This window comes from Lissotriton vulgaris, chromosome 2_2 (assembly GCF_964263255.1).
Source record: "Lissotriton vulgaris chromosome 2_2, aLisVul1.2, whole genome shotgun sequence".
Lineage (NCBI taxonomy): Eukaryota > Metazoa > Chordata > Amphibia > Caudata > Salamandridae > Lissotriton > Lissotriton vulgaris.
The window spans coordinates 56,725,312-56,748,109 of NC_141688.1; the positions used below are offsets into that span (position 1 = coordinate 56,725,312).

At 49.3% G+C, this 22,798-nt stretch overlaps 1 protein-coding gene across 1 annotated transcript in view; it reads right to left on the reverse strand.

Annotated features, from left to right (window-relative positions):
* SEMA7A (semaphorin 7A (JohnMiltonHagen blood group)) overlaps window positions 1-22,798 on the reverse strand; it is a 199,206-nt gene that overhangs the window by 82,216 nt on the left and 94,192 nt on the right. Inside the window, exons 2-3 of the mRNA XM_086959280.1 lie at window positions 19,595-19,728; window positions 2,198-2,239 (exon numbers count right to left, since the gene is read on the reverse strand). Coding sequence (XP_086815406.1) covers window positions 2,198-2,239; window positions 19,595-19,728 — 176 coding nt within the window. The remainder of the gene's footprint in view (window positions 1-2,197; window positions 2,240-19,594; window positions 19,729-22,798) is intronic.

A 22,798-nucleotide genomic window follows, 5' to 3' on the forward strand; every position in this document is an offset into this window, starting at 1 on the left:
CTTTCCAGGTTCAGCTCCCAAAGTGTGATTTTACAGCATGGCTTTTGTGCCATTGAATTTAATGAAACATCTGGTGACATTTTGGGACTCTGAGTAAATCAAGTTCCCTTTATTGCAGCTGCAAGCAGTGCTGTGTAGTGTGGTCAGGATATTCTAGCGGCCCGACTATTCTAACTTTACAAGTTAAACTGATATGTTTGCGTTTAATTATTGCTACAGTTTAATACCATGCAAACCAGGGTGAACAACCTATACAACGAAACTTTTACAACGCACTACCATTACAACGCGGTCATTACAACGCAAACCATTACAACACATTGCGCTGGGGGGCGCTCTAGGATAGGGAATACGTTTAATTTACTATCCAACACCTTCCCTAGTGTCCACGGGGACTGGTGTTGGAATAGTAAATTAAACTTTTCACTACCCAGCACCGAAAAACGCTATGCGTTGTAATGGATTGCAATGTAAAAACCGCGTTGTAAAGGCAGGCGTTGTAAAAGCCTGCGTTGTAACGTCATACATCCGCAAACCAGGCCCAAGACTGTATCAGACACTCTTTGTAGGGCAAAGTGTGTGCTTGCAATGCAGATTCCGCACAGGTGCTTTCAGAAAAGTGTAGAGTGAAGAGAAAGAATGTAGATTTATAATACACCTCCACTGCTGCTAGTATGCAGTGTGTGAGGACCCCAGGTGGTGTAAAGAGTGGAGAGGATCTGATGTGTAATAGACTTGTGAGGGTTTTGGAGAAGCAGAAGATGACTCTGGTCTTTAAACCAAAAGCAATTAGATAAGCAATTAGTATTTCAGATTGATGGGGCTGTTTATAAAGTACCCGTCTGGAACTGGAATCGTTGTTTTAAAGAAGTGGGCTGTGCTGAGTGTTGGGGATGCCAAGAGTCTTTCCAGGTCAATGCCAGCCACTGATTGTGTGAGGGTGCTGGATACAGGGTTAGCTCTTCGTCTGTCTGCAGTCACAGTGTCTTCCAGGAACAAGTTATGTATGCATTTATTCAGAAGTTTTATAATATGCAATGTGTAGAGTTTCGGCTACTAATGTCTGCAAGGAGAAAGTAACACCGTCCAATCTGGAAACGAAGAGCAATGAGTGGGAAAAAGGCATTCAATCAGGTAGGATGAATTCTGCAATTGTCTAGCCTGCCCACAGAACATGTACTATGATCTTGGACCATTGAGCCAACAAAGCCCCTTAAAACAGCGAGCCTCAATGTTTTAGTTCAAGAGTTTCTTGCATTGCAAGTGATTGGGTTCTGGCCTCAGGGAGGGACTCGGGGCATTCTACTGCCTTAACCCTTCCTTGTGCTCCCATGGAGTTGCCTCTGTGTTTCAACCCCTTAATTGAGCAATACCAGTTGGCAGTTGCATAGTGGAGGCTTCTGGCAGTGGGGTACCATGATGCTAGGGTTTGCAAGTATTTCCAGCCCTGTGTAAGGCAGCTGAAGCATCTGTGGCTGAGCTGGAAGTGCACAGTCCTGGATTCCCCAGGTCTTCCTTATAATTTGAAGGCGCTGTAGAGAACAGCGAGGGGAGCTGGGGTGGGAAAGTGAATATTTCCTTTAGTCCCAGGCTTTCTATATATGTTTGTGTGATATCATGTGTGCTGGAGTATGGGATCTGGCACAGCTGGAGCCTACTTTGGGCGCTCACAACTGCAGGATCACCCCATAGACACCCAGGCCCTGCTAAGAGCTGCAGAGCTGCACTGGGGATGCAATCTGTGTGAGCTTTGACTGTGGTATAGAGCAATGCCTGTGGAGGCGCTCGCGGTTGGCAGAGTGAGCAAGTCTACTCAACAAACACAAGTGTTTCCAAGTGGAGTACATGTTTCATGCATGCAGTGATAGCACAGAACCATCCTCTGAGTCTGGGAGAGCTAGATTGATGTCCTGTACTTCAAATAAACCTTCAGTGCGTTAAATGGTCCGGTACTGTCAGGTACTGAGTACCTGCACTTCTCATCAATACTGTTAATTTCGAGAGTGCCGGCACTTCTCAAGAGGAACTTTGCACTCTGGTATAGGGTGCCTGCACTTCTGTTTTTCTATTTCAAGCGCTGGGTATCTGAAGAGAAATATGGCACAAAAATGTGTGCACGTAGACGTGGGAGGATGAGAGGGTATTAAAGTATCACGAGTGTCTGGCAAACAACCCCCGGTAACAAACCTTGGCTTACCTCTATCTCGCAGTGACTCAGACTGGTGGCGGAAAAATTGACCTGTGGCAGAAAAATAACATAGTTCAATTAGTTATTGAAATGCCTTTACACCCACAAAAACGATGTAAGCACATATGTAGACTCCCCACAAATACCACTAACTGACTCCGCCTCCCCCACGGCCACCCACAGTGTTTCTGTTGGAACGTGCGAGAGTCGATGAGAGCTGGGTGTGCATATAAGTGCGGTAAACCACACCGCTGCCTTCCACTCAACTTTCAGTTCTGAACTAATTGTGTGATACTGGGCAAACAGTCTGCTTGTGCTCACTTTTCTTATCTACCAAAAGCTTGAGCGTCTAGACAAACTAAACACCTGTAATAATCATTGTATGAAAACTGTGCCTTTATTTAGCATCTGTTAACCACACATTTGAAATAAAAACATAATACAGCCTATATTTTCCAAACGGCACCACAGAGCTGCATGTGATTGTCCCTTGCTAATCTCCCTTTTGTTTTGTGATGAGTGTGCCTGGTTGCAGTATTTGGGAGACAGAAGATGGGAGGCTGGGGCATGCAGATGTTGAGCTGGGGCAGGTAAATGGGAAGCTGGGGCAGGCAGATGGGAAGCTGAGCCAGGCAGATGTTGAGGTAGGGCATGTCGATTTTGAGCTGGGGCAGGTGGATGGGAAGCTGGGGCAGGCAGATGTTGAGCTGGGACTGGTGGTTAGGAAGCTGAGGCATGCTCAGGATGCCAGTAGGCTAAGGTTGACTTGGCGGGGTGGGGTAGAGGATGTTAGGTTGTGACAAGCTGATGTGAGCTGAGCAGCAGGATGTGCTAAGGGAAGAGTGCTGGGACAGGAAGACTGCAGGATGGCGTAGGCCGCTGAACTGTGGCAGTGAGAAGAAGAGTCTTAGAGCGGGAAGATGAAACCTGGTTGTGAGAGACCGAATCTCATTTGTATATATATATAGAGGGAAAACTGAGGTTTGTCTTGTGGAAGTTTAGACATGCCAGAAAGTAGCGCAGAGGGTTAATGCGCCTGCTGCAAGGAAGATATCTGTATTCTATGTGGATAGCTGAGATAAATTAAATGTATGTGAGAGAGGGGCTATGGAGAGATGAGAGGCAATTTTGCTGGGTGGAAGTGAGGAAATCCATGGAGGACGTTATGGGGGTGGGCGCCAAAAACGAGCCAAAACGATTGTTGCACTCTGCGCCACCAGTGCTAAAGTCTGTGAAGATGGGTATGTGGCAAGGTGAAGTAATTCTGTGTATTTTTTGTCTTTTTTAGTTTCTTTGGAGAACCTGCTGATTTAGGAAAGATGACATAGCAGAAATAGAGTCTCAACGGATGACTGCTGACTATGCCCTAACTCAGGTTACGGAGGACAGCACAGAGGCAGGATCAGGGAATGAGACAGCAGATACTGAGACAGTAAATACTACAATGGGGCAACAGTAGCAGGTTAGACTAAGCCAGAGAGCAGGCATGTGTTACGGCAAGCTCAGAAGGAGTGCTCTCTTCCACCTACACTGGGGACGCTGGACATTAAGTCAACATGGCCAACTTTTTGCCAATTGACTACGTCCATCTCTTTTTGGATGTTGAATTCCTTCAGCAAATTGGGCAGGAAACAAATTTGCATGCCGAACAATTTCTGAGAGAGCATGGGAGCACTCTAGGTCCTCGTTCTAGGGCACGCCAGTGGACTTCCACTTCGCTTGAGTAGTTGAAGATATTTTTTGGCTTTACGCTAAAAATGGGGTTAGTGCAGAAATCAACCTTGCAGTCCCACTGGTCTATTCTCACAGTTTGGATAACACCCATCTTCACACCGTACATGAGCAGAGATGTTTTTTTGCTACTGCAGTACATTCCTCATTTGAGTGACAATTCTGCTATATTGCCCCAACATCATCCAGACCATAACAAGTTGCTCAAAATTCAACCTGCAGTGGAACATTTCTCTGCCAGGGTTCCAGATATTCATACTAATGGAAAGAATATAAACATTGATAAGTCTTGATCTTGGTCAAAGGGTGGCTGCTCTTCAAGCAGTACACCGCAAGCAAAATAGCTCACTATGGCATCAAGCTACTGGCTAGGTCTACAGCTGAGAATGTATACATGGTAGGACTTCACTCTAAACCCTGTAGGTTGCCCTCCCACGCTAGGAGTCACATGAAAACTTGCATCAGAGCTTGCCCAGCCATACCTTCACAAATGTTATAACCTTTATGTGGACAATTTCTATACGAGAGTAGAGCTGTTCAGTGAGCTGTACAAAGCTGGCACTGTGGCCTGCTGTACAGTTTGTTGTTGCACAAGGATTCCCACAGGAGTTTGTTTGTAAGAAGCTCCAGAAATCCCAGAGCACTGTGTTGCATTCCAATAAACTGCTAGCAGTCAAGTTCTCAGATAGACGTGATATGTACGTACTCACTACAATTCAGGATGAGAGCACTTCCACATCATGGTTTGGGGTCAGATGTCCGAAGTTCACAAGCCCACCTGTATACTTGATTACAGGTACATGGGTGGAGTAGATAGAATGACCAGGGGTGCGTCACTTTTTACTGCGCACTTAATGTATGACGCATCATGTCGCAAGGACTTACAGATACGTCAGTATTTCTGACGTATCTGTAAGCGCAAAAGTGACACATTGCTGGAGTGTGTCACAAAAGTGACGCAACTCCAGCAATGCGTCCTTTCACATGGGGAAAGCCCCATGTGAAAGGGCTTGTGTCAGTCTTACGCCTGCTGTGAGGCAGGCGCAAGATTTTGACCCAACAGCGTCCTAAAAGTGACGCAGTGAAATCTCATAGATTTCACTGCGTCACTATTACGAGGCTTTTTGCAGGGGAACGCCCCCCTCTGCATACATTATACCTGACGCAGGTATAATGTGGCGCAGGGGTTTAAAAAGTGACGCATCTACCTAGATCCGTCACTTTTTAAATATGGCGCAACGAGGCGCATTTTTTACACCGCTGGGGCGCCACAAAAAGTGACGCACCGGCGGCGCAAAACTGACGCAAGGCCTTCATAAATAAGGCCCCAGGTTCTTCAGTCATACAAAAAAACTCATACTTGGTACAAGAAACTTTACCTACCCGATCCAGATGGCACCATACAATGTGTATGCTGTTTATCATCAGATAATTAAAGGAAGACTTGTGTCTTTCCTTGACTTTCAGTTATCCGTTATTGAAAGTCTTACTGCTGCAGAAGCAGCAGCCTCCACTTCATATGTTCTGGAGGACGTAGCAAGGCTACAGGAGCGACACTTTGCTGATCACATTCCTGCAACACTTAAAAAAGCTCGACCGTGTTGGTGTTGTAAATAAAGTTTGCTCTAAGCAGGGAAAGAGGGAGAAGAGTCATGTATACAGTCCCCAGTGCCTATCTCAGCCAGCCCTATGTTTTCCTATTTACTTTAGGTTGTATCATACAAAAATGAAACATTGATGTCTACTTTTCAGAAATGCCTGGGTTTGATAGGTTTCTCTACATGGTTGCCGACCCCAGGACCAATTAGTAAACCTCTCACAGTTATCATTATCACCACAATAAGTTTTGGGCCCTTCCCTGTTGTGGGCACTCGGGTTACCCATATAAGTGAGGTAGCGTTTTTATTAAGAGACTTGGAGGAATGCTGGGTGATAGGAAATTTGTACCAGCCCAGTGATCCCACAGCTTTCCAACACAGAAATGTGCAGAAAATTAGACTTTTTTAGCTAAATTTGAGGTTTGCAGAGTATTCTGGGTAACAAACCATTGGGGGATCCACATAAGCCACACCTCACTGGACTCCCCTTGGTGTCTAGTTTGCTGAAATGTCTGGGTTTGGTCGTTTCCTTAGATGCCCACCCAGCCCGGGCCCAAAAATGCAGGTGTCTCCCATGCAAAACCAGGTCGTTTTGTGATAGATCATTTTGATGTCTCCACAGCACAACACGTTTTGGGGCCTTCCGCGTCATGGGCACTTGGCCCACCCACTCAAGTGAGGAAGCGTTTTTATCCGTCAATCTGGGAGAAGGCTGTGAAGCAGGACATTTTTGCCGGCCCAGTGATGCCACAACTTTCCCACACAGAAATGTGTGGAAAATGTGACTATTAAGCTACATTTGAGGTTTGCAGAGGCTTCTGGGTAAGAAACCGTTGGGGGAACCACACAAGCTACTCTTTCCTGGATTCCCTTGGGTGTATAGTTTTCAGAAATGTCTGGGGTTGGTGGGGGCGGAGCTTGCTGGCGTCCATGCAAGACGTGTGAGAGCTGAGCTCCTCGCCTGAGCCCCTTTAATATTCGTCAAATTGATCCTTTTTGGCACCTCACTGTCTCCAGCGAGAGCGGAATTTGCTTCTGCGACCCCGGGGGCTGCTGGGGGCACCTTTCCGGATCGAAATCGGTGGTGGCTTCGATCACCGGACTGGCGGAGTTTGGAGTTGCGGACCAGGCCGCAATCCACGGACTATCCTTGGGGGCTGTCCGCCCTGCGTAACACTACGTGCGGCGTGAGGTTCCTGTGTGGCCCCGATCTGCCGGCTGGACTTCTACCCTGCGCTGCTTCTGGACCGGTCCTCACCAGTGCTGGCTCACCGCGGCCCCTCTGCCCTGTGTGTATTTGCTGCAACCCCTTGGTGGAGACCTGGGGCTCCCCGGAGTGACCTACGGCCCGGACCGCGGGGAGTTGCGCCCTGCTACTGCCGGTTGGCGGGCTCCGCCGCAACCCTGATCGGCCCGAGGACTGGAAAGACACTGGTATTGGGCTGTGTGCTTTTGTGTGTACTGGCACCTCTCGACACCCCGCTGTGTGACCTGCACCGTAGTGTGAAACTGGAGTTTGGGTTTCTCCTCCTGGACTAGTCTGTGCCACGAGGCTCGCGGCCGCCATCTTGGGCCGCCATCCCTTGCTATCCTCCGGACTGCTTTGCGGAGTTCGCTCCTCCGGCTCTTCTCCTACGTCGAGCTGCCTCTTGCTCATTGCTTGCCACATTTTCTGTGACCTCTACCATGGGGAAAGGAGACAGAAATCAGCCGAAGCTCACGTTTGAGCAGCGGAGGCCGAAGGGCGCGGAGAATGCTCCTCCGGACACACCAGCGCAGGCGGCGGAAGGCTCGCTCTGTGCGGACATTCGTGAGATGCTCGGCGCCATGGAGAAAGGCCTGCAGGACAGTATGTCAGCGATCGGCTCGAAAATCGATGCCTTATCATTCCGCATGGACCGGATGTCCGAAAGGGTGGACAAACATGCGGAACGTTTGGACATGGCGGAGCGTAGGCTGACGGAGGCAGAGGAGGCCCAAACGGAGTGGGATAAGGACCGTAAGCAATTCAGCCGCCTTCTCCAGGTCATACAGGACAAAACGGAGGATTTGGAAGCGCGCTCACGGCGCTCCAACATCCGCATCACGGGGGTTGCGGAATCCACCAACACCGGAAAGATGGAACTGTTTGTCGAGAAGCTGCTACGCAAACTCCTGGGGGAGGACGTCTTCTCCCCCATGTTTATTATTGAAAGGGCCCATCGCACTCTCGGACCCCAACCGCAGCCTGGCCTCCCGCCGCGACCAATCATCGCCAAACTTTTGAACTACAGGGACCGCGACCTGGCCCTCCGTCTGGCGAGAGAGAAGGGGGAATTGCAGTTTGAAGGAATGAACATCTCCCTCTATCCTGACTTCACTGCTAGGGTGCAGGAGGAGCGTAAGCGATTCGCCCCCTACAAGAAACAGATGCGGGACATGGGGCTCGACTATGCCATGCTATACCCGGCGAGACTTCGGATAAACAAACAAGGACATTCGCATTTTTTCACCGACCCGGCTGAACTGAAGAAATCGCTTAAAGAATGGGCTAGAGAACAGCGCAACAGCCCGAGGGATCGGCGTACGGAGGATGAGGAGGCTGGATCTTTGGAGGGCCAAGGCTGAACTGTCCCACGCTGCGTGGCTTGGCTTGGCTATTTTGCTGTGACTGTATGTATTGTATTCCAGTTGTTGCTATGACTCTCCTTTGCCTTCACAACATGTCAGTTTGTGCCCCTTAATTTGCCAGGTTCGGGGTGGTGCCACGACATGGGGCTCGATCTTTTGCTGTTCTCCCTTTGCTGTCGGGGGGTGCTCCCGGTGGTACGTTGAGACTGATTATTTGCCACTCTGCTTGTTCTATTGCTGGGGCTTGGGTGGGGTGCCGAACGCTATGGGGGTGGGGCTGGGAGCGTCGACTGTATCTGGCCCTTGTTGGGGAGTATTGTGGTCTGACCAGAACCTCTGCCCCTGCGCTTTCGGCTTTTCGACCCTCTAGGGGGTCCTGGGTTTGTAGTGGGGTGTTTCGGGTGGGTTCAGGGTGGGTAGTGCTATGCTCTGTCTGACCGGGTTGGGGTTGGTCGGCTGTGGGTGGGTGGCTGTTGGTTGTGCTCGTGTATTGTTGCTGCCATGCTGTTTGGGGTTCAGGGTTTGCAGGGTGGGGGGTTTATTTTTGCCGACTACTACACGGTGTCTGCCACGCTGTCTGCTCTGTGACATTTTCCTTTTCAATCTGCCATGTCGACTGCAGAATCACTGAGTGCGGAGTGCTCCCCGGGCTCTCTGCGATTGCTGTCCTGGAATGTAAGGGGGCTCAACGATTTCCGCAAGCTCAGGAAGGTCTTAGCCTATTTGCAACGCCATCACATTGACCTTGCTTTACTGCAGGAAACACATTTGCCGCTTTCCAGCCCTATGCTGCAGGTGAGGGGCCTTGGCACCGCTTGTGTCGCTGCGGGGTTCACAACGCACGCTAGGGGGGTGCTCATATGGGCTAATCCCAAATCCCATTTGTCCCTGTCCCGACTGGCGGTAGACCCTGAAGGGAGGTTTGTGGTTGCGCGCTGTGTTGGAAAGGATCATGATCTTTTGCTGGTGAATGTGTATGGCCCCAATTACGACTCCCCGGAGTTCTATGCTTCGCTGGCTGACAGCTGCAGGCAGTTTGTGGGCTCTAGAATGCTGTGGGGGGGGGACTTTAACTTAGTGCTGAACCCGGCCCTTGACAGATCTGCGGGCCCCCCTAGGTCCCCTGCTGCTTCCGCGTCCCTCCTTTTGTCGGAATGTGTGAAACTTGATTTACTTGATGTGTGGCGACATAGGCACTCGGGGCAGGGTGGGTTCACTCACTACTCGGCCTATCACAACATTCATACACGCATAGATTATTGGTTTGTTTCCCGCTCTTTGCTGGATATGGTTAAGGGTTGCACGGTTTTCCCGCGCACGCTGTCGGACCACTCGCCCTTGCTCTTGCAGCTGGTGGCTCCTCCCAGGAGGATCCCCCCCTTCACGTGGAGGTTCCCCCCGTACTCCCTCTTAGATGAGGTTTTCAGAGGGGAACTCGCCGAAGACATAGAGGCCTATTTCGCGACCAATGTGGGCTCAGTGGACAACGTCCAAGTTCTCTGGGACGCATTCAAAGTTTTCATCAGAGGGATGACTATGGCGAAGCATTCTGGGGTGCTCAAAGCTATCAGGCGGCGCCTGCAATTGCTTGAGACTCAGCTCGCTAGCCTGGATAATCAGGCGGTGGTCTCGGGGGACGCAGCCAATACGGTCACGCTTAAGTCCTTGCTAGATGAATTTCAGCAGGAGGCGGACAGGGAAATTAAGCATATGGGCAAATACGCGACGGCGCGTGTGTATGGGGAACGGGAGCGGCCTGGTGCACTCCTAGCTAAACTTATGCGCAACAGTAGGCCCCCATTGGTTATTGAGGAATTGGTGACGGCTGCTGGGGCGGTGGTTACGGAAGAGCAGGACATCTTGGCGGAATTTCATGCCTACTACACTGCCCTCTACTCCTCGAGGGACGCACATCTTGAGGACGAAATAGACGACTACTTGAGCTACATCCGAATGCCCTTTCTGGCTGACTGGCAGAGGGAGTTTCTTATGGCCCCCATTCAGAAAGAGGAGATAACGGAAGCACTGGCAGGCATGAAGTCTGGTAGCGCTCCTGGTGCGGACGGTCTCACGGTGTCCTTCTATAAGGCCTTCCAGGAGCAACTGGTCCCGTACTTGATGCTCTTGTTCGATGACATATGCCAGCAGGGCAGCATGTCGAAAACCATGAGAGAGGCGTTGCTTATCACCATCCCGAAACCTGGCAAGCCCCTCAATCAGTGTGGCTCCTACCGGCCGCTGTCGCTGATAAATGTGGACGCGAAACTGTATGCTAAGGTTCTTGCGACTCGTTTGGCGTTGCTGGTTCCGGACCTGGTTGCCCCGGAGCAGGCTGGGTTTGTTCCCTCACGCAATCTCACTTATAATATTCGCACGGTCCTAGGCGCAATCCAGCATGTTAAACACGAACACAAAGCGGTGGCCATCTTCTTGGATATGGAGAAGGCCTTTGACTCCGTTGAATGGTCGTTTATGCTGAGAGTCCTCCGTAAATTTGGCCTAGGTGAGCCGTTTCTACAAATGTTGGGAGCCCTATACTACAAACCTACTGCGAGGCTGAAGATAGGTAACCTGGTCACTGCTCCCATCGACATTGGGAGGGGCACACGTCAGGGTTGTCCCCTTTCTCCCCTGCTGTATGCCATGGTAGCGGAACCTCTCGCCTGCGCTATACGAGAATATCACCGGTTTGAAGGGATCAACTTCCCGACGTACCAGATTGGTATCTCCACATATGCGGATGACACTTTGCTATATGTTCGGGACCCGGAGGCTAATCTCTCTGCGGTGCTACGGGAGGTGGTGAGGTTCGGGGCTCTTTCTGGTCTCCGCGTCAACTGGAACAAGTCAGTAGCGTTGCCCCTGACGCCGGTGACGCTCCCTTTCGACTCGGAGTACCCCTTGCAATGGACCACGGACGCTATCCGCTATTTGGGGATACGCATACACACGGATCCTGAGGTCCTGATACGCGAGAATTACGGTGTGGCCTACTCCAAACTGGTAGATGACGTCGAAGTGTGGTCTAGGCTCCCGCTTTCGCTCATGGGCAGGATTGCGCTCATGAAAATGGTGGTACTCCCCAGGTTCCTTTTCCTCTTCGTGAATATTCCAGTGGTCCTTTCCAAGGCCTTTTTCCGACAACTCACCCAGACACTTGTCCGCCTGGCGTGGGGGGGCAAACAACCGCGGGTGCAGTGGCAAACGCTCACCCTTCCGTACGACCAAGGAGGCCTTGGAGCTCCGGACCTGGAGCGATATTACAGACTTGCTCAAGGCGCACACCTGCATACGTGGATTCATGGGGATCCTGGTATCCCTCATGTGAAACTGGAGAGGCTCTTTGCAGACCCTGTCCCGCTACCGGCGACAGTGTGTTATCCCCCTGATAGAAGGGTCGGCAATCTGGACTCTATAGCCACCACAAATCATGCTTGGCATGCACTGATTGGCTCCCGGGAGTGCACGCTGCTGTATTCCCCGTTGCTCCGTGTGGAATGGGCGGCCTGGTTGGCTCCGCTGACTGAGAAGGGCGTCCTGAAGGCACTACGTGACCTAGGCATTCTTACCATGGGTGATCTCTTCTCAGAAGGCACTCTGAAAACGCTGCAGCAGGTCCTTCAATCCCGCCCTGGGGCGACGCTGCTTCATAGTTTTCAATATCACAGGGTTCGTAGAGCGGCCCTTGCCGTTTTAGGCCCGGACCTGGCTGAGCCGCCGGAAGTCCCGGAACTCACCTATATCATCAAGACCCCCTCAGCTCGAAAACTGATCACAGCTCTGCGGTCACTAGGTGATAGGCAACGGCAATATCCCCCCTCCAAGGCCCGTCTAGCCTGGCAGGCTGACCTCCAATCTCCCATCTCAGACGACATGTGGCGTTATTGTGCGTCTAATACAAGGAAGATCTCGCTCAATGGTAGGCACCGACTGGTGCATTTTAAATTCCTACAGCGTGTCTACTATACGCCCGAGAGGTTGCATAGGTATGGCCTTAGAGAGTCAGCGGAGTGTGAGCGTTGCCACTTTCACACGGCAGACTTTCTCCATATGGCCTGGACCTGTCCTGCCATACATAAGTACTGGGTGGAGGTCTTTGCGGAACTCAGCGCTATCCTTGGTGACGTGATCTTGCCTAACCCGGCGCTCGCCTTACTGGGTTTTTCAAAACCTCTTCCTGTGGCTATGCGGCGACTAGCGGACATGGCATTATTGACGGCAAAGCGACTGGTGGCACTGTGCTGGATGCGGGGACCAGTCCCCACTAAAAAACGGTGGGAAACAGACTTGCTTTACTGCTGCACGCAATCAGAGGTGTATAGTGAACTCCTACCTCCACAGAGTAGACCCAAAAACTTTTGGGGTTTGTTTCGAGCGTTTCAAAGTACGAAAGAGGATGGTGAGTCGGATCCAGAGAGTGTGGAGTTAGATCTGCTGCAGGAGGAGGGGGCTGCGTCAGCAGTGGATGATGAGTGTGTCAGTTGAAGATCTTACAGTTGTGACAGTGTGGTGATGCACGCCTGTTTTTTTTTTGCGATGTTTTTTCTGGTTGGGAGTTGCCTGTGACGGCTGTTCTGGTTCGTGGCAACCGCTGTCCCCTTCCCAGAGCGCTATTCCGCCCTAGCGGGCATTTGCTTACCTCCCTTGGCCTGACTGAGGGACTCATGGTTGTGGTGCAGAGCGAATGGTGGGTGGTGGGCACGGGTTTAGGTAGTCTGGCTTGTTCTTTTTTTTTGGGGTGGGTGGGTTTGCTACTGTTTGGGGGGTCTCCTTCCCTTTATACACCATTTCCTGAGTCTTCGTTGATGTTGCCCTCGACTCTGGGTTTCTACGCAGTTCCTCTCAGGTGGCTACTTTGATCCTGCCATTCTGGCCCATCCTGCTGCCCCTGGGTCTGATATTGTTGGCGCGGTGGGGTGTACATCCTGTTTATATGCTATGGTCATCCAATAGTGGATGCTACGATCTGTTGCTTCTGTACACTTGTTTCACACCTGCAGTTTCGCCGCCAGGTCATTGGGCTGTTGGTCTTTGTGGCTGTGTACCTTACCTGTACCCAGGGATTGGAGGATGTTTCTAAGAATTTTTTTTTTTTTTTTTTTTTTTTTTATGCCGCCGGCCTCCGGGTTGTAGGCGATGTCGGCTGTGTATGTGACTTGGAAGTGCAATAAAGTATAAATTTAATAAAAAAAAAAATGTCTGGGGTTGGTAGGTTTCCATAACATAGCCACCGAGCCTGGGACCAAAAACTCCGGTACCCATTGCAAAGCCTGGTTGTTTTGTGATAATTTTGATGTCTCCACAACACGTTTTGGGCACTTTCCTGTTGCAGGCCCTTGGCCCACCCACACAAGTGAGGTGCTGATTTTCTCAGGAGACGTGGGGCAATGCTGAGTGGCAGGAAGTATGTGGCGCTGCCTGCAGATTCCAGGACTTTTCCTCACAGAAAGGCAAGGAAATTATGTTTTTTTAGACAAAGTTTGTGATTTGCAGGAGATTCTGGGAAAAAAAACTTGGTGAGAACCATGCAAGTCACCTCCCTCCCCCCCCCCCCGGATGCCCCTGGGTGTCTAGTTTTAAAAAATGTGCTAGTTTGGTAGGTTTCCCTTGGTGCTGGCTTTGGTTTAAAACTGCTCTTTCAGACTGCTACCTGGGTGCCATTTTGAAGTTTGTCACACTCAGGGAGGCACAATCAGTGCTAGAGCTCTGAGTGGACACATTAACTTACAGGCCCTTGGCACCTTGGTATCATATACAAGGTACTTATAAGTAGGTTAACTTAATACTAATTGGGGGTAGCCAATTCAACATACATTTTGTAGAGGGTTAGAACACTGGCACAGTTCAAATTAGCAGGTATCATTGCACTCTCTGAGTCAAAACACCATCAGCATCAGTCCCAAACGTTGGGGGGATCAAGTAGAAAGAAGCATTTTGGTACAAGAATCCTATAAAAGTACGATCTTTTTGGATATGTTTAAATATCTTTTATTACTGACCTTAGAAGGCACTTCCATGCTGGAATGCTCTCTCATTCTCTCTGAATTTTGCTGATCTGAACTTTACTGAGTCCTTTGATTGAGTCTGTATTCTAACTGAGCTTTGCACTCTGTAATATTTATTAGTGGATTTCACTATGTTAATTTACCTCTATATCACTAAAATCTGAAAAGAAACATTTAATGTTGAAGCCTTCCCTGTCTGCCATTCATGTAGGATCAAATTGGTACATACAGGTAAATTGTTTAAATACTGGCCAGTTCTGATGTCTTAGTGGACTAATGTAGTGGCCTGTGTTTGACCTCATGGTCACAGGTTCAAATCTAGGTGTGCTCACTCAACCTTTCATACTTTTTAAGGTCGATAAAATGAATACCATTGGGCAATAATAAACATTTGTTCTTCAGTGCCAAGATACCATTGGGTGGATGTGCACTTTACTAATACACGTTATGTTAAATTGAAATTGTCATTTACAGTGCTCCAGAAAAGAGCATCAAAATCTAATAGGGAGGGTGCGGGATGTCAGTTCCTTTTGGAGAAAAGGCAGTCTTCTGATTGGAGGAAGCTGGATGCTGGCAGGAGAGGTCTCTTCACCTTCGCGCCACTTTTGCAAGGAAGGTGAGTCTTGGTGAGAACAGACAATATTGCGGCCAAGGCATATCCAAAAGGCAAAGGAATACCGAAATAAAAGTCCTAGTTTTCTACATAGTCCAGCATCTACATTGACCACAGAAAGGAGCTCGTTCTCTCAAGGCAGTTCATTTCAGTGGTGTGGAGAATCGATGGGCAGATCATTTGAGCGGGATCTTTCCACCTTTGCACAATCCATGCATCAGTCTACAGATATTGAAGATCAGTGCAGCGAGTTCAGCTGTTCGGTTCTAGATGAAGTTGCCACAATAAGCGATGTTCAGTCTACTTTGTAGCATCTAAACTAGAGCACACACGGTGGCAAGGAGGCAGTTTGGGTCACATCACAGAACCCAGAGGCACATGGGTAATTCCTGGACATGTTATGACACAGTCCATTCTTCCCAGAAATGTATGTAAGCCTGACTTTGCATGTATGTAAGCCTGACTATGCAGCATCCTCATTGGGTGAGTCCCCAAAGATTTCCAGCATCTGGTTCAGATTCCACACATTGAATCAGACATGCCTATGGACAAGGTGCTCTACGAGATGAGCTAATTAAGGCAATTCTTCTAATGGCTTCAATGAGGTGAAAGGTGTGTCCGGATGTTATAGTCACAAGTTGTCCTTGTTTCTTTAAGGACAACTTGTCAGTTCCGCGCGCCTGCCCTTGTGCGCTATTGTTATTTGATATGTCACTCATCCTGGAGTTCTCGTTCGAACCTTGCTGCTCTGTTGGTTTGGCAGTTACGGCGGGGATATCAGGATGAGCGGTCGTGGGTTGTGCTACATATCACGTATGTAACTAATAAAGATTTTCAAACTAAACCTTTGTTCAAGGACCATCATTTCCACACAAGAACCCTCTTTCAACACCGGAGTTGCAAGAAAGTTATGAATGGAGTTTCGTGGCAACCAGGTCAGATGACTCAGTGGAGTAATCCAGCCCCTGCAGGGATCTGTGGATGGCCAAGTGGATTGATGTATCCACTGCAGGGATCTGTGGATGACCAAGAGGAGTGATGTATCCACTGCAGGTATCTGTGGATGGCTAAGAGGATTGATGTATTCACTGCAGGTATCTGTGGATGGCCAAGAGGATTGATGTATCCACTGCAGGGATCTGTGGATGGCCAAGAGGATTGATGTGTCCACTGAAGGGATCTGTGGATGGCCAAGAGGAGTGATGTATCCACTGCAGTGTTCTGTGGATGGCCAAGAGGATTGATGTATCCACTGCAAGGATCTGTGGATGGCCAAGAGGATTGATGTGTCCACTGAAGGGATCTGTGGATGGCCAAGAGGAGTGATGTATCCACTGCAGTGTTCTGTGGATGGCCAAGAGGATTGATGTATCCACTGCAAGGATCTGTGGACGGCCAAGAGGATTGATGTGTCCACTGAAGGGATCTGTGGATGGCCAAGAGGAGTGATGTATCCACTGCAGTGTTCTGTGGATGGCCAAGAGGATTGATGTATCCACTGCAAGGATCTGTGGATGGCCAAGAGGATTGATGTGTCCACTGAAGGGATCTGTGGATGGCCACGAGGATTGATGCATCCACTGCAGGGTACTGTGGATGGCAAAGAGGATTGATGTATTCACTACAGGGTTCTGTGGATGGCTAAGCGGATTGATGTATCCACTGCAGGGATCTGTGGAATGCCAAGAGGACTGATGTATCCACTGCAGGGTTCCGTGGATGGCTAAGAGGATTGATGTATCCACTGCAGTGTTCTGTGGATGGCTAAGAGGACTGACGTATCCACTGCAGGGATCTGTGGATGGCTAAGAGGACTGATGTATCCACTGCAGGGTTCCGTGGATGGCTAGAGGATTGATGTATCCACTGCAGGATTCTGTGGATGGCTAAGTGGACTGACGTATCCACTGCAGGGATCTGTGGATGGCTAAGAGGACTGATGTATCCACTGCAGGGTTCCGTGGATGGCTAAGAGAATTGATGTATCCACTGCAGGGTTCTGTGGATGGCTAAGAGGACTGACGTATCCACTGCAGGGATCTGTGGATGGCTAAGAGGACTGATGTATCCACTGCAGTGTTCTGTGGATGGCCAAGAGGATTGATGTATCCACTGCAGGGATCTGTGGATGGCCAAGGGGATTGATGTGTCCACTGAAGGGATCTGTGGATGGCCACGAGGATTGATGCATCCACTGCAGGGTACTGTGGATGGCAAAGAGGATTGATGTATTCACTGCAGGGTTCTGTGGATGGCTAAGCGGATTGATGTATCCACTGCAGGGATCTGTGGATGGCCAAGAGGACTGATGTATCCACTGCAGGGTTCCGTGGATTGCTAGGAGGATTGATGTATCCACTGCAGTGTTCTGTGGATGGCTAAGAGGACTGACGTATCCACTGCAGGGATCTGTGGATGGCTAAGAGGACTGATGTATCCACTGCAGGGTTCCGTGGATGGCTAAGAGGATTGATGTATCCACTGCAGGATTCTGTGGATGGCTAAGTGGACTGACGTATCCACTGCAGGGATCTGTGGATGGCTAAGAGGACTGATGTATCCACTGCAGGGTTCCGTGGATGGCTAAGAGGATTGATGTATCCACTGCAGGGTTTTTTATTGGCTAAGAGGACTGACGTATCCACTGTAGGGATCTGTGGATGGCTAAGAGGACTGATGTATCCACTGCAGGGTTCTGTGGATGGCTAAGAGGATTGATGTATCCACTGCAGGGTTCCGCGGATGGCTAAGAGGACTGATGTATCTACTGCAGGGTTCTGTGGATGGCTAAGAGGAGTGATGTATCCACTGCAGGGTTTTGTGGATGGCTAAGAGGACTGATGTAGCCACTGCAGGGTTCTGTGAATGGCTAAGAGGATTGATGTAGCCACTGCAGGGTTCTGTGAATGGATAAGAGGACTGATGTATCCACTGTAGGGTTCCGTGGATGGCTAAGAGGACTCATGTATCCTCTGCAGGGTTCCGTGGATGGCTAAGAGGACTCATGTATCCATTGCAGGGATCTGTGGATGGCTAAGAGGACTGATGTATCCACTGCAGGGTTCCGTGGATGGCTAAGAGGATTGATGTATCCACTGCAGGATTTTGTGGATGGCTAAGTGGACTGACGTATACACTGCAGGGATCTGTGGATGGCTAAGAGGACTGATGTATCCACTGCAGGGTTCCGTGGATGGCTAAGAGGCTTGATGTATCCACTGCAGGGTTTTGTGGTTGGCTAAGAGGACTGACATATCCACTGCAGGGATCTGTGGATGGCTAAGAGGACTGATGTATCCACTGCAGTGTTCTGTGGATGGCCAAGAGGATTGATGTATCCACTGCAGGGATCTGTGGATGGCCAAGAGGATTGATGTGTCCACTGAAGGGATCTGTGGATGGCCACGAGGATTGATGCATCCACTGCAGGGTACTGTGGATGGCAAAGAGGATTGATGTATTCACTGCAGGGTTCTGTGGATGGCTAAGCGGATTGATGTATCCACTGCAGGGATCTGTGGATGGCCAAGAGGACTGATGTATCCACTGCAGGGTTCCGTGGATGGCTAAGAGGATTGATGTATCCACTGCAGTGTTCTGTGGATGGCTAAGAGGACTGACGTATCCACTGCAGGGATCTGTGGATGGCTAAGAGGACTGATGTATCCACTGCAGGGTTCCGTGGATGGCTAAGAGGATTGATGTATCCACTGCAGGATTCTGTGGATGGCTAAGTGGACTGACGTATCCACTGCAGGGATCTGTGGATGGCTAAGAGGACTGATGTATCCACTGCAGGGTTCCGTGGATGGCTAAGAGGATTGATGTATCCACTGCAGGGTTTTTTATTGGCTAAGAGGACTGACGTATCCACTGCAGGGATCTGTGGATGGCTAAGAGGACTGATGTATCCACTGCAGGGTTCTGTGGATGGCTAAGAGGATTGATGTATCCACTGCAGGGTTCCGCGGATGGCTAAGAGGACTGATGTATCTACTGCAGGGTTCTGTGGATGGCTAAGAGGATTGATGTATCCACTACATGGTTATGCGTATGGCCAAGAGGAGTGATGTATCCACTGCAGGGTTCTGTGGATGGCTAAGAGGACTGACATATCCACTGCAGGGATCTGTGGATGGCTAAGAGGACTGATGTATCCACTGCAGGGTTCTGTGGATGGCTAAGAGGATTGATGTATCCACTGCAGGGATCTGTGGATGGCCAAGAGGATTGATGTGTCCACTGAAGGGATCTGTGGATGGCCACGAGGATTGATGCATCCACTGCAGGGTACTGTGAATGGCCAAGAGGACTGATGTATCCACTGCAGGGTTCTGTGGATGGCTAAGAGGATTGATGTATCCACTGCAGGGTTCTGTGGATGGCTAAGAGGACTGATGTAGCAACTGCAGGGTTCTGTGGATGGCTAAGAGGTCTGATGTATCCACTGCAGGGTTCTGTGGATGGCTAAGAGGTCTGATGTATCCACTGAAGGGATCTGTGAATGGCTAAGAGGATTGATGTATCCACTGAAGGGATCTGTAAATGGCTAAGAGGACTGATGTATACATTGCAGGGATCTGTGGGTGGCTAAGTGGAGTGATGCAGCCACAGGAGGGATCCTAGTTTCACTCCGGGTGACACGTTGAAATCCAGCAGATCATTACATCGTTCCAAGACAGTTAAAATGAGCACCTTTGGGCTGGTTAATAATGAGCTCCACTGAGGTCAGCAACAATACACATTATGCTATACTGCACCAAAAAACCCAGTGTGCTTTACACATACGGACTATGTTAGCAAACGTATAGAAACTGCTTTAGCAGCACAGTAATAACTAGAGACTTACGGCCGTCCTGTTCCTGGATTCAAAGTCGAACTGATACAGCACTTCTTCTCCTCCAATTAGCACAGATGGGGTCCCTGGCTCATGGTATAACACTGTTGTGTTCTCCTGTTTGTCAAAACGGAACTTCTGGGGTTCTGAAAACAGAAGAAAAAGAGAAAGTAGTTTAAAGACGAAACCTGCACCAAGCCACGCCACTGCAGTACTGCAGGAGCCAATGACTGCGCTGGATTCAGCATACACTAAACCAGGGCTTTAAGTGGGCTGGGTCTAAAGGGGTCTGAGCACCGGCAGTTTTTTTAAAGGGGGCCTCGAAACAGGTCTCTATCGGCTCTGCTTTGAGCCCTGGCACAGGCGGTCCGTTTTTTTTTCCGGACTGCAGTGACAGCAGTCACTTCAGTCCGGAAGAACGTGCCAGGGCCCAAAACAGCCCGATTGAGACCCGTTTCGAGACAGCATGCACATGGATGTGCACTGACCTCACTTCTCACTAGCGGAGAAGTTACGGCATGTACGGCATGACGTCATGCCAGGGGAGCGTGTGGGGGAAGGGAAATCCTTTAAAGAGTCATTTCTTTTCTGGATTTTCCTTCTCTTTCTCAAATGCAAGAGCAGCAACATTATGGTAAGGTCACCACGGCTTTAAGTGGAAGCTTTTTCAATATTATATGTAACGAGCAATAGTTGCAGCTTAATTATCTTCTGCAACTAATAACCATTCACAAAGCCAATAGTCCTGACTTGTTGTAAGTATGATGTTACTTGTTGCATCCAATATCTGGATGCAATGACAGAAACAGCAAAATACAAGTTGGGCGGCACACTGTGCTAAACACAGATTTTTAGCATAGGTGTTTTAAAGCCACGCCCCTAATTACACTGGCCACGCCCCTTTGAGAGACCCCCCAGTTTTTTCATCCCACTTAAAGCCCTGCACCAAATTAAGGACTGCATATAAAGAGGGAGAGAGGGTTCAGAGGGGTAGAGGGTTACAGAGGAAGCCTTTGCCACCTCGTGAGACATCCACTGTGCCCTGACCTGTGGCTCACTTGGGAATCAAGAACACAGCTTTTAAAAATCTTTGGGTGTTCGACGAAGGGAAAATGGGATGTTATGATGGGTTAAAGCAGAACTAATGGTGACATGAGAGAGCGAAACAGACAAGACAATCTAAAATTCCCGATACGTGTGTCGCACTTACTGGACGACAAATAGAGGGAAAAGAGAACCGCTGACGGCACTGTTTAAAGAAAATTAATATGTTCTTGAAAAATTATAACTTTAAACGTTTTAGCTAATTTAATCCATGTGTATTCTTTGCACATCTACTCCCTGGAAAGGCCTCACCCCAATTGGTGATGCCAAAGGACAATGCATGCAACTGAAGATCTAAAACCTAACAAACCTGACCAGAATTTGGGCAAATGGGAAGCAATGATATATTTGGTGACATTCTGTGTATGAGAAGGGGCGTGGGGGCAACAGGAGGCCCAGGGCAGCCAGATCACCTGGGAGGCTTCACGATGCAGCAATGCTCTGAGCAGGTGAGCAGCACGGGATCTGGTGAGAGTTGGATAGACTTCAAGAGCACAGCACCACAAGGTGAGCATATCACTGCGCACATGGCTGCTGCACCGCACTGGCAGGAGCGGCTTCCACTGAGACACTGGCTTGTTGCGGACAGAAGCCATCGCCTCCATCTAGCAGTGTGTGGTGGGTGGTAGGTGCAACTCCTGCTTGTACCTTATAAGGAGTGGAGTCCGAGACTACATCGACTGTGGGATGCACAGGACGCCAACTCTTAACAAAGAGGAAGTGGCTTCCACAAAGACCACTTCCTCAATAGTAGTGTTTGTTAACCAGGAGGAGGTATTTGCAAGAGCACCAACTGTTGCAAACTTGAAGTGCATTACGCTGCTCGGCATAAGTATTTGCTAATGGAGCTCACACAATAACAGCAGTGTTGTGTAAGTGAGCTACACATAGCTATCAACTATCCACTGGCCAAAAGGGTCATTTTCATCCAGTCCACATTTTTCAACCAACATCGCCAAGCATCTTGGGACTTGTGGTTTAGCTTTTCTATTTTGAATCAGGAGCTTTCAGGTTACCATCACTTTATAAGCTCTTCCCTGGATAGAAATCAGGGGACCGATGCTCAGATTTACTTGAATTGATGATCACAAAAGATAAATAGTGCTGAAAGAGAACTCATGTTCAATGCAAAAAGTGTCCACTGCCTGTTAGTTTAGGCAAAGGGGCACGTCTGGGATGAAGCAGCAAACAAATTACAGGGTTTGGTACCAAGGCAGCTCTAACAAAGTAGAATGATCTTGTAACTTGCCGAAACCTGGCACAAGCAAGCGGTCTAGTATATTGCCAGATATATCTAGTGTAGTGTACTAAATCACACATCTTTCACAGCTGATGTCTCTGTGTCTACACATAGGAACTTTTTGTGGAGGATGTAACTTGAGTACAAATCCTACAAACATTAGGCACTGCTAGTTTACCTTTGTACCATAGTGCAGGGCTGAGCATCAAGTGGAACAGCCATTTTTAGCAAGAGTACTGTCAAAGATGTTGCTAGTGGGGAACTCTTGCCAAAGCTGAACCTGTGTTATTTTGTGGTCCTTTTTTAGAATAATGCACTATTTCTTTTCACAGAGTACCCCATTGCGCGAAGGACAGTAAATCTGGGCAGCAGACTGTCATGCAGGAGGACCCTTCGTAATATTGATTTCCTGTGCCCAATCAGTCCAAATGTGGGCCTATGAATAGACAGAGTTAGTCTGTGTCCACCATCTTCCTAAATCCTATAGCATGAGCTACACAAGTTTCCCAAGTCACTCTTACATGAGCTGACTGGGGAGCTGGAGGTTGGGAGGTGAGAACAGTGGGGGGAGGGCTAAAGGAAAAGATTACAGCAAGACTAGTCCTGCGTCCATGCTGGTGAAAATAGCAACAATCCATTTATACTCAGGGCTGTGGCCGAAAATCCAGGACATGTTTGAATGTCTCCTTGTGACTAGGGGCTGCCTGGCAGCAGTGTTCATCATGAATGAAGGAAGCATGAGCACTAAGCAGTGGCGGTGCCCTGGTAATGTTACCTGAGTCATAGCTTTGATCTAGAAGGTTGGGGCTAAAAGAGTTGGGTGTTCCATGGAAGTTGGCTGAGAACAGTGGCTACTGACAGACTACATATAT